Genomic DNA, 22,816 nt, shown 5'->3' on the forward strand with positions numbered 1-22,816 from the left:
ATGTGTGCCATTGTCGGAGCAGATAGCCTCCGGCACGCCCCACCTAGGCATCACCTCAGGAATGTTGCAGTTGCTTTGTCAGCATTGTGTACTCAAGGTCCTGCTACTATCCACCTGGAGAAGGGGACGACAACTATCAAGAGATACTGGTCGCTATTTCACTGGTCAATCATGTTCACAAAGTGTATGTGCTAATTATTTAATGGGCCCATGGGTCTCGGAATGGTGGATGTTATGAGCTTGAGTGGGCTTGGGGGCTGCACTGTTGGCATACTGGGCATTGTGCTATGGACATAGTGATCATTTCTGCTAGCGGGGGTGGGCCAATCAGCCTTTAGTGTGGCTAGAATGTACTCCTTGGCTTTGTGTGCAGGGCGGTGTAGCTGCTCTAAAGCGGTGTATCAGGCCTGTGGCATCACTGGCTTCCCTGTGGCCTCCTGTCTGTATATAAAATCCAATGGTGTTTGGACGCATCCCCACTGTGATCTAGGCTCTTGTGGGGTAGGGCCTGTTCCTGCAGATGTAGCCAGGCTATTTGTGTATGGTAGTGGTAGGTCATTGTCTTTTGTCTGCACGTCAACTGTCAGGATGCCGCGGGTTGTCTATTTAGCTGCCCAGTCTGCCAAAGCATTGCCCCTGGATAGGAGGACCCGTTTGTTAATGAGTTGTACATTTGATGATGGCCACTTTGGAGGGTACTGTCATGGCCTTAATTAGCTGTGCTAATAGATCCTTGTGTGTAACGGGTGACCCGTCTGACTTGAGGAACCCTATCCTTTTCCATTTGTGGATACTGGATTGTATCGTGGTAGTCATGTATGCCGAATCTTAATAGATGGTAGACTCTTGTCCCTCTACTTTGTGTGCCTCCATCAAGCCTGCTAGTTCTGCTTGTGCGGAGTAATGAGGGTAATGGTATATGCATTAGTGCACTCATGGTGTCTGAGGAAGCTTGGTGCTCCGCTCTTAACACCACTCTCTGACCTAGTACTACTCTAACATGTGCTTCTGCAATGTGCTTCTCCTTCAACATAGTTGACTCCTCAGTGGTTCTTGGGCCTGTCTCCTCTTGCTTCCTCAAATACTGGTTTAAATTGATTGCTCTCTGACCTCATACTTCTCCATAACGTGTGCTTCGGTTAAGGCTGGGTGGGAGTTGTCACACTTCTGTAATCTTTAGAAGTTCTATGTCTACAACAGTCTCGGCACTAGTAGGTGAAGGCTAAATGCTTCAGAGAGCCTTGGAGTATTGCCAGAGCTGCCTTCGGTCAAAGTAGAACCTAGTGCTGCCCACTTTGATGTTTGCCAGAATGAAGTTCTTCACCTACCTATTGCCTGAAACCTGTTTATATAGGATTTGACCACTGATTTTATCTTACATTTTCAAAGGAAAACAGGAATAGAGAAACTTAGGAACATTACAAGACTAAACTGACCTGGTGCAAAATAAGTCTTCTCTATTCAGATAATTACAAAATGGAAAACAGGTCGGCCTACAGTGAGCAGCTTTATTTGCATTACCTGAGGCTTTCAAAAACATCACACTAAAACGAAATAGAAGAACCTGAAATAAAAATCGAAAGTTTTGAACCGAAAGTATGAAGGCAATTGGAGAATCTAAACCTACATCTCCAAGCATGTCACACTTTCTGTAAAAGATGTAGACCCCTCTGAAAAGACAAGTGATGAAAATAGAGCTGCGAGAGAGAAAAATGATGGAAATAATAGAATCTGTAACGGAACAGTCATGGGGTTTACGACATTCCCTTAACTCTTGAATTAAACAGATGGCATCCAAGTGTTCTTGCAGCTACTTGTTTAACTTTTCTAAACTAAATACTCACAGAAACATGTAATCATTATGAAAGTTTTTTCCAGAAGTTTCACCGCTTGATGACTCCTCTGCAGAACAGAAGAATATGCTAGACTTGCACGAACGTGAACTAACACCGGACAGCCACGCCACCCACAAGAATGCAACACGCAGACACTATCACCTCATCAGATCCGCCAAAAATGCCTCCTTCAAAGACCGCCTAGACAACAACGCGCTCAACAGCAAAGAGCTCTTCAACATCGTGAAGGAACTCTCCAACCCCAGCTCCAACAATGTCCCAACCTCGCAAGACCTGTGCGACTCGCTGGCCACATTCTTCCACCGCAAGATCAGACATCCACGACAATTTCAACGCCACGGCTGCCCCGACAACCACTGAGACCTCCGCCCCCACGACCACCATCGGCACCAACCGCCTGCTCTACAGGACCAACATCAATGACTATGACACCATCAAAATCATGAACACCATCCACTCCGGATCTCCGCCAGATCCATATCCACACCACATCTTCAACAAAGCCAGCACATCCATCGCACCCCATATCCGGATGTCCTCAACACCTCCTTCGAGACAGCAACCTTCCCGGAGAGCTGGAAGCACGCAGAGATCAACGCCTTACTCAAGAAACCCAAGGCGGACCCCAAGGACCTCAAGAACTTCCGTCCCATCCCCCTGCTCCCATTCCCGGCAAAGGTCATCGAGAAGACAGTCAACGAACAACTGACCCGCTACCTCGAGGAGAACAACATCCTGGACCTTTCCCAGTCCGGGTTCTACAGAAACCACAGCACCGAGACTGCCCTCATCGCCGCCACCGATGACATCAAGTCCCTGATGGACAACTGAGAAACGGCGGCACTCATCCTCCTGGACCTGTCAGGCGCTTTCGACACTGCCTGTCACCACACACTAAGAACACGCCTCCACAACGCTGGGATCCAAGAGAAGGCCCTGGACATGACCACCTCCTTCCGCTCTGGCAGAACAGAGCTTCCGACGACCCCCCCCATCCCCCCTCCCCTTCCGCTCCAAAGCCACAGAGATCTGCGACGTACCCCAGGGCTCATCCCTCAGCCCAACTCCGTTTAACATCTACATGGCACTGCTCGCATGACCTCAACATCGTCTCCCACGCCGATGACACCCAGCTGATACACTCCCTCACCAAGGACCGCCCAAACCAACCTTCACGAAGGAATGAAGGCAGTTGCTGAACAGCCGACTGAAGCTAAACTCTGACAAGACGGAGGCCCTCATCCTCGGATCCAAGTCTTCGACCTGGGACGACTCCTGGTGGCCGACCGCATTGGGAACTGCTCCAACACCCACCGACCACACACGCAACCTAGGGGTCATCCTCGACTCCACCCTCTCCATGACTAAACAGGTCAATGCCGTCTCCTCCTCCTGCTTCAACACCCTCTGCATGCTCCGTAGGATCTACAAGTGGATCCTCACTGAAACGAGAAGAACAGTCACCCAGGCCCTTGTCAGCAGTAGGTTGGACTATGGAAACGCCCTCTACGCAGGAGCCTCTGCCAAACTCATGAGACTGCTCCAACACATCCAGAACGCCTCTGCAGGCCTGATCCTCGACATCACTCGCCGCAGCCACATCACACCCCACCTGAGACCTGCACTGGCTCCTGGTCATCAAGAGGATAACCTTCAAGCTCCTCACCCATGTACACAAGGCACTCCATAACACCGGACCAACGTACCTCAACAGACTCCGCTTCTACAACCACACCTGCCAGCTCCGCTCCACCAACCTCGCCCTTGCTACAGTCCCCCGCTTCCGAAGAGCGACCTCTGGCGGCAGATCGTTCTCACACCTCGCCGCGAAGACCTGGAACACCCTCCCCATCCACCTACGGCAGACCCAAGACCTGCTGACCTTAAGAAAACTCCTCAAGACCTGGCTTTTCGAGCAGTAGCAGCATTCCCCACCCCAGCGCCTTGAGACCCTCACGGGTGAGTAGTGCGCTTTACAAATGATATGAATGATTGATTGACTTGCATTTGATGGAATCACCGCTTGGTGCATATTCAATAACACTTTCATATCAAAATAAAAAGGTCTCTGCATTGCAAAACACAATGGTCATGACACCCTTAACCAATCCTGAGGATCTTGGTGTCTTTTGATCATTATATTTTTCTCTAATATTCTAAATTAGTTTAGTAACTATGCGTTCACTTTAAAATAGTTGGTACTGCTTGAATTTAGCACACACTTCTCTGGAGATTGCACTCTGCTTGTGCCGTGGTCAACAGGGGTTGAGCAGATTTTATCAGAACAGTTTTGATTTAACGACAACGGCTTTGAGTTTGGAGGAGTGCCCCTTCCAAATTAACCTCTATTAACTCTCCTATTTATGTTTTTGTGAGCTATTAACTGAATTGAATTCCATTCCTTTATAACTACTTCCAAGGTGAACGGCGAGTCAACTTTCTCTGTAACTGGAAATGAGGGTACACGATGATCTGCGTTGGCTCTCGAGATTTTTGACTTGTTTGGTTTTGCCCTCTGCCACGTTGCAAAACAAGTGGTTGAGTAGAATTACCAGCAAACTCAAAATGATCCACATTTCTAATAGGTAAGCTTTTACTATGGGCCACTATGTTGCCCCATGCAAAAGTCTGTCACTCAGATATTGGGGGTGTAGGTGAGAACCACATAAGTGAGGGAAGAGTTAGTGACACTAATTTTTAGAGCAGAAGCACTTCACTGCAACTGATATGACTGCCACTTCATGCAAATTTGCATGTTAGCTGTGCAGAGGCCGATATAAAGAAAGGCAATATGGTCTACACCCTAAGTTGGGTACCTTAGATGTTCATTGCAAGAGTAACATAGAATTGCTTCACTTGGTCCAAAAGATATCGACGCTTAGGAGTTCACAGTCCAGTTTTTCAAACCGGCACGAGATGGAGATCTCCCACTCTTCCTTTGTGATATGTTGGTGTGCTGTGAACCAGGAGGAGGCTCACACTACATCAGAGCAAATAAAAGGTCATCCTACTGTCCTTGTTCATGTTGCATTAAATTAGTATCGCTCCTCATCGGCAACTCCAAGTGGATGTCGCCATCCATGCTGATGGTCTTCGAGCATGTCAGCAGGCAGAATGCATCTCCAGTCATGGATAGCATATCACCCACCTCTGTGTTCCTTTGTGGCAACAGGCTTGCTGCACACCTCATTTCTCCAGTGTTCCTCAACTCTTTATGGTGAGCTCTCATGTCGCTACCAACAGGGGCCAGGAACATCTCACCAGCCATCTCATTTGTCTACGCAGACCTGGGCAGTCAGCTGGAATTCTTGGAACACTCTAGTCTGGTGGACAGCCACTAAATTGGTCTTTGCTGTTTGATTTGAAGCCTCACCTTCCATCGATTCTGCCCCTTTAAAATATCTCCTGAGAGTCTGAGCTTGTGGTAAAGTGTCTTCTTTCAAAAGCTAAAAGTTATCTTCTGAACCTTGCTCTGCACAGGAACAGCTTCACTTAACTATTGGCTATAAAGAAAGCAACAAGATGTGATTGTTTTCTAACACACTTGCATCATTCTTTTGCAAAATTCCCTCAAACCATCTGTATTCTTTTCATGTATTCTTTTTCATGCATTGTTTGGCTTTGCTGAACTTTCATATTTGTCATATCCAAGTGGGACCTCTGGCTGATCAAACCTATCCTTTCAAAAAATTGAAGTTCTCTCATCGGCACTAGTTATGATTCCACCCCCTGCCCCATCTTCAAGTTACAAAAGTTTTTACCAGGAAGCGAAAACCCTATTCCTTTGCTTTGTTCGCAGAATGTCAACCTGGCTCCCCAGCCTTCATCCTTTATCAGAAAATTGGAGAGCACAACTCCCTGCTTCCGAATGCTAGTACATTAAATTTCCCAGAAGCAGAATACTGGGTGTTCAAAGGCTTGAAATTACTTTTGTTTTTGCAGAATCTGGATATCGGTACCAAATTCTGAAATAATATACTTTTTTGTGATTCTGATGTTAAATTGCTAAAAGTACTTGGACTTACGTACCAACCCCCTTTTTTAGGCCAAAGCCTACCTGACAGCACAGCTGTCTGGTTTGCTAAATGCATCTTGGGGACATTCGAAAAGCTTCCCGGAGCAGGCATCCCACCCATTGCTTACCATTTGGCTTTGTGGTGTGTAACTCATATTTGCTTGCTTTCTATTTGCTGGTTTTATTTGCTTTAGGATGTGCAGCTTGAGTGTCCCTCGTGGAGAGCAATTCCTTATTTACTGTATCCTTCAGAGTGCTACATTTTCTGTAAACAGGCCTTTAAATCTTATCTTGTCTGATTTGCTATACATTCAAAGTTTGAGGTCAAATGTCGGGCTCTGTTTTCCAAAGGTGCTTGGTGTCACGTTCTCTCACTTTGAAGTCTGAGGAAGATTTGCGTGACGAACTTGCTGTGATAGGCACAATTTTTCTGGCACCCAACAAAGTTTATATGGCTGTAATGAACGGTCCAGCCTTTTCAGAATATATCAGAATTAGGAAAGTACAAATGCATTTTTTGTAATTCGGAAGTGTTCCACACCATAAGTGAACTGTGCGCTGTGACACTGCTTTTCTGTGTAATGGTCATTTCAATTGAAAAGTAGTTGTCTGTAATGGCAGTGCAACACTACACCATGCATACTCCACTTTACGCCACTCCATGCCACTGCACTCCACGCCAATGCACCCCTCCACGCCAATGCACCCCTCCACGCCAATGCACCCCTCCACGCCAATGCACTCTAGTCTGCTGTACTCCACTCTGCACCCAAGTCTGCTCTGCATCACTCATCTATCCCACTTCATTCTATGACACAACAATCCAAACTACTTTAGTGAGATAACCATGTATCCATAAAGGTGAAACATGTACAAAATAAAAACACATTAGAAAAATAGATCGCAATGTCCACACCATAATGTAGAAAAAAAGGCAGTTAACTTAGGTGAAGTGCTTATTGTGAGCACTCCACTTTGACACTCTGCCACCTTATGCCACTGTATGCTACTCCACGCCAGTCACCTTTAAGGCCCAAACTTTGAGCCATGCTGGTGTACAATATGGCTAACACATTATCAATGCCAATAGCTCTTGCATAGGCAAGACCTATTTGGTTTGCCAATGCTTGTTCAATCTGCCCAGGGCCCTCTGCATCCTGCAGTTAGCACTACAGTGTTTGTTCCCCTCAGGATGCAATGTCAACGCTACTTGTAGCGAGCAAGGAAAGTGAGAAAAGATACACTAAGGCAATGATTTCCATCATAGTTCACGCTTGACTGTACACACCTGTGTCACTAATTAATGGACGTTTTCTCAAAATGGAGACCTGCGGTGCAATTCTAGGTATAAATGTATTTAGTGCGGTGGTGCTTGCCAGCTCCTGCTTTGAGTTTGAGTCACCAGCTAGAGTGAGGGGCTGGTTTCTTTCCACCTGTTTGCTTGATTAACTCTCTATATTCGTTTCTAGAGGTTATATCACATGTCCAACTGCGCACACTAAAAACGCAAACGTGTTGGATTCTTAGGGTGTTTACCTGGTGTTATTTAAAGTAGCACAGCCTTACATTGCACTTAAAACAATGAAACGCCTTGAATCTTTGCTGGAGAGAGCTCCAAGTTATTAATGGAATTTCTATTTTTTCGGTAGCAATAGAGTACAATTATGTAGGTCCGACCCTGCACGTAAATCCAACGGAATACCAACCTTATATGCCCCAACGCGCAGCACCTTGGTAAGGGGAGACTGCAGGATGGCGCACAGGAGAATTTCAGGTGGCAGTGGAAACAAAGTTCCCAGTTGTGATTTGAAAGTGTATGGGCCGGATCACGGAACCTCGTTGACTGGTGCAGTTTCATTTCCAAGGCAGTACATTAAGGCAATACAAACACGTTTTGCATCTGTACTACAAAACCAGGTTTCTGGGGGTAGTATTGTGCAATAATTATGTTTGTGAATATTTAATGTGTAGCCTTTTGTTGTGGTGCGGAGTAGTTTTTTTGTCCTGCTTTATGGCAGTGTGTTGGTGTTGTATTGTGGTAGTTTTGCAGCCTACTTTGACAATTTTGTTGGGTGGTGCAGGTTTAGATTTTAGTTGCATTGTATTGTGTAAGTTATGTTCTCTTGCTTACTTTAGTGATGTCAAGACATGTTGCTACATTTTCAGCCAAAAGTAGCAAACCGCTTTAAAGTTCTTGAGACAAGCAATAATTTAGCACTGTCTAATGTGATAAAAAAGCGCTACTCCATCTCTGTTTGACATCAGTAACCAAAACCTGCAGCATAGACCATGTCTTACATTTTGGCATTCAGTGCTCACTTTGCCCTAACTTTCATACATTCAGTTGACAAATTCTCTTTTCATGATTTTGAAGTAGGGGCAGCGTTAAATCACAAAAGAGCAAGCATGGACTAGAAACCAAAATTAATCCTTTCAAACCTGTTCATTAAAATATTTGATTTTGGCACCCCAACCTGCTCTGAAAGAATCATGCTGTTCTGCAGCCTAACTGGCAAATGCTTCCCTTTTAGGCCGGTCCAGGCCTAAAATAATGGGAAAGGGTGTCCTTCTTGCTGCTTTTTGTGCGGGTGTTAAGTTAGAGCTCATGCTGACGTTGGGATGGTTGGTTCCCCATGACCCCTTGCTTCTCCTTCTGGGCGTTTTTGATGGTCTCAACGGCTCCAGAGCGGACAAACGCTTCTTTGGCACAGTGATTGCGGTGGCTAAACTAATTATTGGGGCGGCTTGGTCCCAGGCCAAACTCCCTACTGTGCGTAAATGGCGACAAGGGGTGGATTGGTGTGCAGCCCAAGAGGATCCCCTCTTTGAGGCTAGGCGGTGTTCTGAGAAGTTCGAAAAGGTGTGGGGCAAGTGGCTATATTTATTCTGAATAGTATGCAAGTTTCCTTCCAGTTGTGCTATATCTATGCAGTAGCCTGCTCGAGGTCCTTGTTCCTTGTTCCTAGGTCCGATGTACCGCTGTCTGTCGATGGACTTTGATACAGTGTATAAGCTAATGATGTCTTTGTATGTTTTTTTATTATAAATGCCAATAAACTTGATTATCAAAAAATAAATATTGGGAAAGGACCAAATTTGTTGACCAGCATGAGCATCACATTTGATATTGTAAATTTCCTTTAGCGGATCTGCAGCAGCTCAATGTTTTACTAGATGAAAAGCTTTTGGTTGCTCTTAGCAAGAAGTAATCATCTTGTGAATTCACTGAGACCTACTAGTGTCGTAAATACACTCCCATTTGAAGGGGTGTTTGGAGGCAACATCAGTTGCTAGATATATGGAACAAGGTGAGCATTGCTGGAGAGAAAAATTAACAATCGGGCATAGTACTAAATCATGGTTACGGTGAGTATTTTTTGGCATAGGTACAGAAGACTGCTCATGCATTCTGTGCATGTGACATGCCTGGATCAACGCAGAGATGTTTTTATTACCATTAACTGCTGTGTAGCTTGTTCTGACCAAGTAAATGGCTATAAGATACTTGCACCTGCTTTTCTATTTCTGTGTCTGATATCAAATACCATGACGTCGCTAGAAGATTAATGATTTTTTGTTGGCAGATGCTATTTTGAAAAGTTGCTTTAAAACATCTAATGTAAAACGTGCTTGAATCCACAGATTGATGTACTGGTCAGAAATCGGCTCTCCTCCTCAGATAGAACAGGCAGGCATGGATGGCACAAATAGAAAAGTGCTTATTAAGGAAAAGCTTGGCTGGCCAACTGGATTGTCTCTCGACCTCCTGAGCTGGAAAATCTTTTGGTCTGATGACAAATTTCACAGCATTGGTTCTGCCAATCTGGATGGCAGTGATATTAAGGTGAAGCACGTTATTATATCTTCTACATCTTAATTTAATTTGGCTTATTTATAAATGGTTTCATTTGGCATCATTTTGTTTTCGATCTGTAAAGGTGATTCAAATGCAAAAAATTCAGAGTCCCTTCTCATTGACCGTATTTGAAGATGAAGTTTACTGGTCTGAAATGAAAACAAGAACTGTGCAAAGGATGGACAAGACAACCGGCAAAAATAACAGGGCCCTCGTCAAACGCCATGGCCAACCATATGGACTAAAGGTATTGGTTTGCTTTACTTTTTTGACTTATGTTTTTTCATTGTTTGATTACAATTGCTACAAAATCGTCAATATTTAGCAGATATGTAATATTTTCTATATTGGAAAGCAGTAAAATGAAATAAAAAATTACATAAGGTTTTCAAAAAAGATTTGCTTTGGTAACAAATGATATAATAAAGCAGTGGGATTTGCAGATACAACACAATTCCCACTGAAAAATTGAAAAAAATGTTTTTGGCCCTGGGGGGTCCCATTGGGGCCTCCTCCCCTAAAGAGGCCTAGGGGGACAGGGTGTTTCTACCCTGCCCCTTCTTCATTTCGTACTTTTGTTTTTGTGACTCTCACAAGATGGCTGTCAACATTTCCTGGTTTGAAGTGTTGGCAGTAAATCAAATTTCAGTAGGATTTTAGGCTTTGCGATATCGATTTTTAAAACTTAACTCTGAAACTACTCAACAGATTTACACCAATTCACAAAAAGCAAGTTTTCTGGGCAAATATCTAGCTTTCTACTAAATTTGGTATATTTCTGTAATAGTGTTCAAAAAATGAAAATCCCCATAGATATAACAAGGGGAAAACCTGTTTTGGAACCCCCTTTTTCTTGTCCCAGCTTGAGGGATCAGCCTGAAACCTTCAACACAGCAGCTGAACCAAAAGGTAAGATTTGGGAAAATGTTGTGTAGATTCAAGCGCACCAAAGTAATTGGCAAAACAAAAAACACTTTTCCTATGGAAACTTTGGTCCTAACAATAACTACCTACTGGTGACCGCCAGTAGGTAAAATTAAAATGTGTGTGTATATATGTATATATATGCAGGGCTCGACAAATCCACTTGACCGCTCTCATTTGCGAGGTTAATTTTGAGGTTGAGCTTTTTTTAGGTCCTACTCGCCCTTTCTGGCGAGTTGGAAAACATACTAACTTTTGTCCTCCGTCTTTGAAAACGGAGAAAATGTGACAAGATCACAAGATTTAAAGGCCTTTTTACTGCTCACAAAGAAAATGAGCAATAAAGATACCTTTAAATCTTGTCACATTTGCTCCGCTTTCAGAGACAGAAGTAAAGTAGATTACTGTTAGGTTGGAGTATTTTTAAAGTACTAGACCTGCAGGACTAGTACCATTTTTCAGATTTCTCGAGCCCTGATGTGTGTGTATATATAGACATGTATATGTGTGTATAAATATAGATATGTATGTGTGTATAAATATAGATATGTATATATGCAATACCAGTGAAATTTCGCAGTTAGCTGAGCTAACTAGAACTTATGTCATTAGAGATTCTATCAGTGATGTCACTGGCCAGATCATGAGTGATGTAATATGTGAGGTCATAAGCAGTACATTGCAGAGGCGAGTTATAGTTGGCTCAAGTAACTAAATGCTGTATTTCTCTGGTTTTGAATGAGTGAAATGTCAGCCTAACTATGTCCCTGTGAACTTTGTTTTTTTTCCAGTTAATTTCTAGGGTTTTTCAAAATCTATTTCCTAACTACAACGTCCCTGCAACCTTGGGGTTTTTTAAAGAGCATTTCAGTTTTTCTAACTAGTAGTCATGTATTCAGAGGGAAGGATAAAGGGGCGGGCCCTCTGACCAGCTCGCAGAAATCCTGCTGTCGCACTCAGCCACTGCTGGAACAGGTAAGCACGGGGGGGGAGGGGGAAGCAGACCGGCAACGGAGTAGGTATTTATTTAAATATACCTAGTCTGTCTGTAAACTCCCCCGCCCCCACCCCTGCTCCATGCTTACCTGTGACAGCCACCACTGGTTGGACTTACTGGCCGTCTTCTGGGCCCCCAAGGACCCTCAGCATCCAAGATGACTGTATCCCCCAACCAGCAGTGAGGCAGGAGGCACGTTTGCACAGTAGTGGCAAAAGTGGATGTTGCCTTCGAAGACCTCTCACCAATCCCGCTGTCTGGTACTTACTGGAGAAAACAGAAGGGGTTCCTATCCCCCAAAGACCCGCTGGAGCCAAGGGGACTACATCCCCCAACCAGCAGTGCACCAGGAGGCGCGTTTTAAGGGTAGTGGAGAAAGGAGGCGGGCCTCCTACTTACCGTACTGTCATTTTTCAATTGTATTTTTTATGAATGCCGGTCCGTTTGACCGACCAGCCCCCCCCCCTTCCTTGGGCCAAATTGGGACCAAGCGACCCCACCCCTCGTGCCAGGCTTTGTTTTAATGGCCTGATTTCAGCCCCGGGAACTCCATGCCCCAGCTTTAATTTTTGTTGAGTTTTTTTTTAAATTCAAAGGGAGGGTGGCCAGGCGGTCCTTTTCCGGGTCGGTTTCATCCCTGGGAACCCCATTCCCCGGGGTTTAGCCTTTTTAAAGTTTATAAAAAAAATTACTAATTGGAGGGACCACTGCAGGCCCACTTCCTGGGCTGATTTTGGCCCCGGGGACCCCATCCACTGGGGCCCGGTCTGTAGTGTGGGTGCCCTGGTCCCACCCAGGGCACCCACTTTGTACAGTTGGGAACCACGGGGGGAGCTTAAAGGTCACCGCGGTCCCTACCAGCTCCCAGCCTCTTGCGGGAGCCGGTATTGCTTTGAAGCAGAGGGAGCCTTTGACATGCATCTCTCTCTGTGTCAAAGCAATTGTGCTCTGCTTAGAGCGAGTAAGAGCAAAATGCAGTTTCATATGGTTTGGTGGGGGCGGTGATAAGCGTGGCTCAAATCCACCCGAGTGACTTACCACACTCACCTATAATTACTCAGTAAGAAGTCAGCCGGACAGTGGCGAAGAATAAACAAGGTAAATTTATTAGGCCACAAACTCCCATATGAGCGGGCCCTGTCCGACCTCACCCCTAAGAGTGCGCCGAGAGGACTAACTCATATCATCACAGCAATACATTATAACATGGTACAGTGGAATAAAAACACGCCCCTTCTGGAAAATTACTGAACCCCAGAGAGAGGAACAATGGCATCATACAAGAGGCATCTGCACCTGCGAGGGATACATTGGCTATCTCTGCCCAAGGCCGCGGAACCGGGCCTCAGCGTCTCTGGCGCATGAGAACACTACTGATAAGAAACTGGTTAGTTTCGGCCACAGTTAGCTGAGAAACGAAAACTGCTGCATTAGTGATTTTCTTATTCATACGGGAGGGGTAAATGAGCGAGTGCGACTCGCAGACACAGAGGAATACACAAAATGGAGGCACACGAGCTAAGCTAAGGAAACAAAATATCATTACACATATAAATGAATAATCACATAAGCAGTAAAAATAACGTAAGAGCATAAGTGTATACTTCATCAGTTAGACACATGAAGCTAACTTGCATATGTAAATGGTAATGGGCGGGGCAACGAAAAGTGAAACCTTATCAGACCCTCCTTTTAGCATCATTTGGCTAACTGGAGCAAAGCCTTTATTAGCTAAAAGGTAGTGCCTTTAAATTTCATTCTAGGGGCGGAGCGTACCTTAATCAAAAACATAATCGTCAATGAGCATCAGCCAACGAACATCAGGGAGTTCAATAGCAGTGGAGGCAGGATATTGACCAGTCACCTTTTTGGAGGGTCGCAAATTACTAGCACACATTGAGCAACATGGGGGAAGGCAGTAAACACAAAGGCAGCATGTCAGGAGTGCGCTCACTACTCCAACTAGACCCATCAGTTTTTTCCAACCCCATGAGGAGAAAACACCCCAGAGCCGCCACCCTTGTAGTGACCATGTCCCATTATCCTGATTAAGTTCAGTCGCTAACCTATGGAGTTTCTGTACTGCTAAGTTAACTGTCGGAGCTGAGTCAGGAATATACACGCAGCAAGACGTCCCGATGACGCGACAGGCCCCACCCCTATCAGCAAGGATGACTTCTAACACCATCCTATTCTGGATCGTGAATAATCTCATAGCCTGAATCTCAACAGACATATTAGTAGCAATGTCTGCTTCAGTAATCACTACTTTCTCCATCACCCTTGACAACCGACGGATGGCCCTACTGTTAAATATCGGACCCCAGAAAGGCAAAAGGCCCTTAGAAAAATCTGTCCATTGTTACAAAGAAGTATCTGTCTGGTCTACGTCATCAACCTGAAGTGCCCTCCTTCTGCGCTGCTCTGGCGAGCTTGGGAGCCTGCGGTGAGTTTTATGATAATCAGAAGGTGCTACATACACAGGTGGAATCATATAAGCTAGATAACAGACCCCACCCCAACCTTCAGGCAACCACAAGTACCCATTGTCCCCGCACACAAAGTAGATGTTGGGAGGCGTGACCAGAGAAGGGCTAAGGGGCAGGCGTATTGATGCTGTCACATTACAGGAACTGTTCCCAACCTTGATAGGACCCCTTCCCTCTATACAAAAGAATGGTGACGGTCCTACAACTGCTAAGGGCACCAAAGACTTATTGCTACCATTCCCTTTTGGCGGGTGTCTATAAGACAGGGAGGAATTTAACTGTAAGAAACTCTCTAACTTTGTCAGGGTCATAGGGAGTCAAGAACCGTCCTACTTTCTTTTCACATGTCTCCAAAAATGTTTGGTCGAAACGTCCATCAGTATACAACCGTCCAAGGGAAGAAGGGGGCATAGGACGAACTTGCATTGTCATAGTAGATCCTCTGTCTTGTAGTCGAGGAGTTAGAAAATCTGGCTGTTGGAAATATTTGACCATACCAATCAAAGTGTACCACCCCACGCAACTATTCACTGCTGTCAAAGGAAGTGCTAGAAATCTGTCCTTCTTATAAGCAGCAGAGGGTAGTAACCCACACACCCAACAATCTGTGATGTTATATACGGCGTGAGCATGATGTAAAGTCTTAATAAAAACATTCTTTGTAACCTGTTCGCAAGCTTCTTTCACCATAGTCAACAGTGATCATATTATGTTCGGGAATGGCAGAAGGTGTGGGGGCAAATACATGTACAGGATAAGCCTTGTCCAGGAAGAACAGTATTCCGAGAGTCACAAGGAAAGCAATAAGCACTATTATGATGAGCACTATTTTCCCTTTTCGTGATCAGGCCAACCATGGAGAAGCAGGCTCAGGTCTACGAGGAGCCGCAAAAGGCTGCTCCTCATCAGGGACAGGACGACCAAAGGGATACATTTTCTTTTATCAAAAATCAAAAATCAAAAAAAAACCTAAACTAATTAAAATAGTCCCAGACAGTCCTAAAACCGGCCAGAGGGGTTCTTCAACCCTTGAAAGGGATCTTCGTCCCTGTGTCCGTTAAAGCCTCACAGGTAGGCTTCTATTGTTCATTCCCTAATCCCTCGTCGAAGTTGCACAACAGCCGCAACTCAGGAGCACTAATCTGGGCCCAGACCCCACTCTAATGTCTTGTAAAACAGAATCTTCGGCCAAACACCAGGGCTCTTACAAGTCCATCCCTATCACTAATCTTCTTTTGTGAGATAATGTCCACTAAGCCCTTCTTCCAGTGTTTAGTCCCTTATGCCTTTTCCCTTTCTGGGCCGCAGATTATAACGAGTGCTCCCTCGCACTTCAGGATCTGTGAACAAAATGGGTGCATCTGTGGCAAGTGTTGCACCCGTTGATGCCTGATCACTATTCTCAATGGGAGTATTGGAGCTTGCAATGTTTCCCTTTTTCTCTTCGCTGCACTTGGCTCCCCTCCCCTCAGTGAGGCATCAGAGAAAGGGATGTAACTGGGCACTTGCTCGCACTCTTCATCAGCAACGCCCTTGCTTACCCATTTGTCATAGGGTAACGGCAGGGGGACCTTCTTGACATGCGGCGCATGGGTCCACGCCTTCCTGCCCTCAACTCGAAGTGCGGTACGCGTCGTCAGTAGCACTTGTCTTGGCTCCGACCACCTGGGCTCCAAACAGGATTTCCGCTGATATCTTCTTACGACTACCCAATCCCCGGGTAGTATGGAATGTCCGGGCCCCTCCGGCAACGGCTTCAGGGTGTCTGCTACCTGCTGATGAATAGAACGGAGATCTTTAGTCAAAGCATACAAGTAGTCGATCAACAGAGGATACTCTATTTCAGAAAAACACTTGGGTCTGGGTACTCCCCAAACGTTGGCCGGGCGGCCAAATATTACCTCGTAAGGGGAGACACCCATTTTGGAATTAACTGTCACTCTGGTAGAAAGCAGGACTAAAGTAAGGGCATCTGGCCAACGGAGTCCTGTACTCTCCTGTATTTTGGCCATTTTGAGCTTCAATGTACCGTTAAACCTCTCTACTAGTCCCCCGGCCTGAGGATGTTGGGCCGCATGGAACTTTTGGGAAATCTGTAAGCCCTTACAAATCTGTTTCATTAATTCAGCATTGAAGGATGTGCCATTATCACTCCAGATCACCCTAGGCAATCCAAAACGGGAGAAATATTCTTTTATCAACATCTTAGCTGTGGAAATGGCCGTGCAATCTTTTGTTGGAAATGCCTCCACCCATCTGCTAAAAGAGCATACAACCACCAGAACGTATTTGAGATTATTAACCCTTTCCATTTCAATATAATCCATCTGGATCACCTCAAAAGGGAAGGAAGGGGGTGCAAAATGTCCCACTGGTACGGGCGTTCCCTTTCCTGGATTGTCTCAACCATACCATGCATTGCTGGACTAAATGAGTCGCCACTTTAGGGATATTCTTATTACTCCACACTGGGTCTAATAATTTACATATACCTTTGGCACTAATATGTGCTGGCCCATGAGCCATTGTCACCACTGGGAGAACATATGCATTTGGGAGTAACCATCGTCTTTTATCGGTCACATCTGTCCAACATTCATCAGAATCCAATCGCCCCCACCATCTTTCCATGTCCTCAATTCTTCCTCAGTCGCTTTTTCTTGTATATTCTTTACACTCTGTACAGTATCTGCAAACATGTTAACGTCTGGTACCCATCTAGCTGGCCCTGCCACAAACATTCGGGGGAGTTTCGTCCTCGCAGTCTCTTTTGCTGTTTGGTCTGCTAAAGCATTACCCCGTCCCACATCGTCCACCACTGCCTTATGTGCACTGCACTTTATCACAGCCAGTCGTCTGGGTAGCGTCAATGCTGTAAGTAGTCTTAATATCAGTGGGCCGTGTTGTATTCTTTGTCCGTGTGATGTTAGGAATCCCCGTTCTGCCCACAGTCGCCCATAACTATGAGCCACGCCGAAGGCGTATTGGCTGTCAGTATAGATGTTCACGTCTAGTCCTTCACTCAATTCGCATGCTCGCAATAAGGCTATTATTTCTGCAGCCTGAGCCGAATGATAAGGTATTCTAGAAGTCTCCACTACTGTCTGTAATGTCGTAATTACATATGCTGCCGTCGATGTACCATCTGCAAGTTTAAAACAAGACCCATCAACATACAACTCCCCATCTGGATCATCTAAGGGCTTGTCAGTCAAGTCGATTCTCACTTTCATCTCCTTTTCTGTCCGAAACAAACAATCATGTATTTCATCGTCCTTTGTGTCTGTTGGGATGGGTAGCAACGTGGCAGGGTTCAGAGTGGCACACCTCTTTATCGTGACTTGGGGTGCGAAAAGGGTCATTTCATAACCAGTAAGACGAGCACTAGTTAAATGCTGCGTCTGCGTTCTATTCAGTAGAATGTCCACAGCATGCGGTACCATCACTGTGAGGTCTGAACCCAGGACGAGCCCTGACGATTGTCTAATAGAGACCGCAGCAGCCGCTGTGGCCCGCAGACAGCTCGGCAGCGCTCTTGCCGCATTGTCGAGCATCGCAGAGAAGTAGGCGCAAGGTCTCTGCTTCCCCCCAAAACATTGTGTTAAGACAGACAACGCGCAACCTTCCGCCTCGTGTACATAAAGCACAAAAGGCTTCTGGTAATCAGGTGTTCCCAAAACAGGTGCAGAACATAAAGCGGTTTTTAGTGACTCGAAAGCTTCCTGACATGCGGGGGTCCAGGGTAAGGGTTCGCGCATCTCTTTAGTAGTCAGATACAGTAGGGGTTTTGTTAGTAAGGCATAGTTGGGTATCCACTGGCGACAATACGAGGTTATGCCCAAAAACGCGCGCACCTCTCGCTGCGTGTTAGGTACAGCCATGTTAGTTATCGCTTTTATGCGCTCCGGTGTCAACCTCCTCCCCTCCTTCGAAAGGAGATGACCTAAGTAGGTTACCTCCGTTCGACAATATTGGAATTTTGGAAGGGACACCTTGTGACCCTTGTGTGCCAAATGATGTAATAATTTAACCGTAGCATCCCGACAACCCTCCTCAGTGTCCGATGCAATAAGGATATCGTCCACGTACTGTAACATAACATTGCCTGCGGGGAGTTCGAAATCATCCAATTGTGCTTTTAGTGCTTGACTATAGATGCTAGGACTCTCTGTATATCCTTGGGGAATTCTCTTAAATCTAAAACTTCGGCCAGCCAATGAGAATCCGAAGAGATAACGGCTATCCTCATGCACGGGAATACTGAAGAAAGCATTCTTTAGATCCAAAACAGAAAAATATTTAGCTGATGGGGGAATCATTGTCAGGATTGTAGTGATGTCGATTACCACCGGGTATTGGGGCTCCACTACCTTGTTAATGTGGCGTAAGTGGATCACAAACCTATAAACATCAGGTGTATCATCTTTAGCATCGAGTGACCGCCTTTTAAGAATCGGGAGGATAGGGCTGTTACACATATTAGAATCCGTCTCCTCCACTACTCCTGACCGAATCAGATCCTGTATTATCTGTAATAGGGCCTTTTCTCCCTCCCTAGATATCCTGTATTGGGGTATTCTGGGCAATTGGGCTCCCACCTTAACCTTTATTGTCACGGGGGCTATGTCCATTCTTCCCACATCTGTATCACTGTTGGCCCATAAACTCTCAGGGATCCCTTCAAATTCAGGTGGTAGAGGCTCATCTTTGGAGAAACATTGTTGCGCACGCGCAACAGTAGGACCCAACGTAAGGTACACACCGTCCGGGGAACAATAGATGGTGGCATGCAACCTCTTCAGTAAGTCTAAACCCAGCAGATTTTCGCCACAATTGGAATTCAGTAAAAAGGTTGAATCAACAGTGAAAGGACCAATCGTAAGAGTAAGTGGTTTGGAGATGGGGCTAATCACCGGAGTACCTGAGAACCCCACGGAGATATTATTCTTGCCAGACAGAGCCGCCCCTGGGACCTGAGAACGAGCCACTGAACTTTTCATAGCACCCGTATCTACTAAAAATTTCTTTTGGGACCCTGATAAATCCGCAGTCACATAGGGTCCCCATTGATCAACTTCCACAAACTGGCCCCTCGCTCTGTCCTATGCTGTCCTAGTTATGAGAGAATGCTGTCAAATCATCCATTGCATAGTCACCATTGTAGTACTGTCCGCTTCCCCTCTGAAAATGTTGCCTATCCGTATTACTGTCGAAACAATTTCCTCCTTGTCTCCCACCCCCATCAGACTGTCCATTTTGGCTCCGGGGATCGCCTCGGCCCCGCCCTCTGCCGTTGCCAGCATTCGACTGAAACAGAGGACAATCTCTCCACCAATGCCCCTCCTGCTTACATTTCGCACATTGATTCGGTCCCAATCGCTCTCTGTTGTCACCCCTACTGTAACCACCGCCTCCTCGTCCCGCTGTCGCAGTCGAAGCACCTCTTCCTCGACCTCTAGATACCTGCTGCAACAAAACCCTTGTCTTCAAATCCTTGGCCTTCTTTTCCTGCTTGTCCTTACTCTCATTTTCTCTATGTTCATAATACTGAGCCATGCTAAGAATGCCAGAGGGAGTGGACGTCGTCCACGTACTCTCCGACGCTTGCAACCTTGCTAATATTTCCGGTAACAAGTTCATTACTAACCTGTTAACGAAAAGTCATAACCCTCCGTCCTGTGACATATCCTGTCCACTGAAGTCCATAAACGTCTCCTCAAACCTGGTAAAGAAGTCAGAGACCGCTTCATCCTTCTGTCTACATGCCGTCAACTTATCCCAGTTTACTTTCTTCGGGGGAATGAGAGTGTGCATATACTTAATAATCCGCCCCGGTATTGCCAAAATCTCCGCTTTCGGCTTCTCCCCTGGCTTACGTTCTTTGTCCCAATCCTGCAATTCCGTCCACTTACCACCTAAGTCCTCTGCATGATCCGTACCCTTCACCTGCCTCCACACGTCCACCGGGACCAAAAGTACGAAAAAAAATTCAATGTCAGCTAAAGTCATAACAGTTGAGGATGCGGCTTCCGTCAATTCCTTATAATAGGCAGTCGGATTCATTCTAGAATCTGGTAGCTGAGCCTTCAAAGCTAACACCACACTCCTCTTCCACGGTGTATATACCCACTGCTCCTGAAAATGGGCATCTATACGAACCCTAGTGATGGCGTTCGTTACTGGATCTACCACCTCGGGGACCTCAGGGTGAAAAATAGGGTGCACTTCGCGCATTGGATGTATCCCAGGAAAGTGAGGTAAACCTGCAGAGGGTAATTCATTTCTATACTGTAATATGGATTGTAAGCTGCGCATCACCTCCCTTACCCCAGTGTTAGCTCTATAAGCTCCATTTTTTTATATCCCGTAGGGTCGCGGGAGCTACTCCTCCGTACCCCTGCTCCCATAGTGCTATCAATGTATTCGACATGTGCCACAAAGCATGCTGCTGCATCAGAGGCTCAAAATCTTTCATTGTGGACCAAATGTCTTCAAACGAGTAAATATTGTTCCTGGCCCACTGACAAGCCTGATTGGCCACCACTGTTTTCTCGTCTAAACCAACTGTAGAACGCGTAAGCAATTTTCGCACCTGGGAAAACCCACTGCCTGCACCTCTACTCGGTGTCTACAACTCCTGACTAGGGGTAGCGCTAGCAGAGACGGTAGGGAGTGCTAGGGGAAACTGGGAGTGAGCGGGTGAGCTTGCCGGGAGTAAGGAAACAAGGGGTGCCGGCAATGACGGGGAGATGGAAAGCGCTGCGCCGGACGGGTGTGGGGCACTCGCTTGTGGGTCTGAAACCCCACCAGGGGAGACCGGGACAGGCAAGGCGGGATACAGTGGCTGCGGGGCATAAGGGGGAGAGGGTTGGGTATTCAAAACGTCCTCCATCTCATCCTGCTCATCCTCACGCACTACATAACTTATTTTCTTTCAACCTGCAAAGCCTATCTGCGCGCTCCAAGCGTTGCTCATTCTCATTCTTTGTATGTTAACTAGCTTTCTGTGCCATTGTCTGTGCCGCCTTCTGTGCAGCCTTCTCCTCTCTCAATTTACGTTCCCTAACTTCCTTCTGCCACATCCTTAATGAATCGAACAGGCTCTGACGACTGCGCCTAGCAAATAATTTGTCTTGCAAATAATCCAATTTAGCCACCTCAAAAGAACCTGTCAGGGGCCACTGCAAATCCACATTGTCACTGGTGTATCTATGCCACAAGGTACCAAACAAAATCGGGGGCAATCCATGCTTTATGTACATGTCAAAATTTGGAGTGCCCTCCGGAGGGGCAGGTTGGCTTTCAGCCAATCTAGAATCCGATACACGACAACAGCATCCAAAACACCGCAACTTACTGAAGCACGGCATCTTTACCACAATGCAATCAAACCTTCTCACCAATTCCGTTACCTCTGCTCACTGGCTCCTAACACGTTCACACACATATGGTATACATTGAATTCCAAACACACACACACCCTGTACATCCAAGTCCTGCCAAACACGTGTTACCAAAATGGGACAAGGCCCGTTGACCGAGTCCTGGGGAACCTGGACCCTACCGCAGACCGGACAGTACACTAACTGTTCTGAGGATGGAGAACACATCCGCCGCCCAGGCGGCACTACCGATCGCTGCGCACTTTACCACAGGGGACCCAGGACCCACTCCCACCTAACCGCCACTCTAGGTGTTCGGGGTGAGTTCCGGAGTCTACCCGCAATGAGCCACGCCTCCACCACAGTACCACCCGGTCGGATGACCACAAACAAAATACAAAATGTCCTCCCAACCTCCGTTAAGTCTGTCAGAGCACCACTCGCACTCTGAGTTCCCCGGAGCACACTAGCCCCAGGAGCGCACCGGCTCCTCAAACCATTAGAGACACCCCAGTCTCTCGGAGCGCTCCAGCTCCTACAAACAGGCGGACCACTCACCTTCCGTATGCGGTACCGACCTCTACCGTTCTCCACCTCCGGCTGCCAGGACCAACAGTCAGCTCCAGGTTCCGCCTTCTGGACCCCGGCGTAGGATTCGAACCGGGACCTCTCCCGATCAGCAGGGTGGGGCAGCGCTGCGAGAACCAAGCTCGGCATCAAATGGGTACCCGGACCCACCGTGCCGACCAGCAGGTCCTCGGTCTTCTGCTACCCACCTACGGGTGAGAAAGATCCTTATCACGGGGTACCTGTTCGGGCGCCATCTGATAAGCGTGGCTCAAATCCACCCGAGTGACTTACCACACTCACCTATAATTACTCAGTAAGAAGTCAGCCGGACAGTGGAGAAGAATAAACAAGGTAAATTTATTAGGCCACAAACTCCCATATGAGAGGGCCCTGTCCGACCTCACCCCTAAGAGTGCGCCGAGAGGACTAACTCATATCATCACAGCAATACATTATAACATGGTACAGTGGAATAAAAACACGCCCCTTCTGGAAAATTACTGAACCCCAGAGAGAGGAACAATGGCATCATACAAGAGGCATCTGCACCTGCGAGGGATACATTGGCTATCTCTGCCCAAGGCTGCAGAACCGGGCCTCAGCGTCTCTGGCGCATGAGAACACTACTGATAAGAAACTGGTTAGTTTCGGCCACAGTTAGCTGAGAAACTAAAACTGCTGCATTAGTGATTTTTTTATTCCTACGGGAGGGGTAAATGAGCTAGTG

At 46.4% G+C, this 22,816-nt stretch overlaps 1 protein-coding gene across 1 annotated transcript in view; it reads left to right on the forward strand.

The window, feature by feature from the left end:
* Positions 1 to 22,816, forward strand: part of LOC147661164 (prolow-density lipoprotein receptor-related protein 1-like) — an 887,002-nt gene that overhangs the window by 860,368 nt on the left and 3,818 nt on the right. The window contains exons 25-26 of the mRNA XM_086951270.1: positions 9,514 to 9,715; positions 9,810 to 9,974. Of these exons, the coding sequence (XP_086807396.1) occupies positions 9,514 to 9,715; positions 9,810 to 9,974 (367 nt within the window). The remainder of the gene's footprint in view (positions 1 to 9,513; positions 9,716 to 9,809; positions 9,975 to 22,816) is intronic.

The sequence above is a fragment of the Lissotriton vulgaris genome, unplaced genomic scaffold, assembly GCF_964263255.1.
Source record: "Lissotriton vulgaris unplaced genomic scaffold, aLisVul1.2 SCAFFOLD_746, whole genome shotgun sequence".
Taxonomy (NCBI): Eukaryota; Metazoa; Chordata; class Amphibia; order Caudata; family Salamandridae; genus Lissotriton; species Lissotriton vulgaris.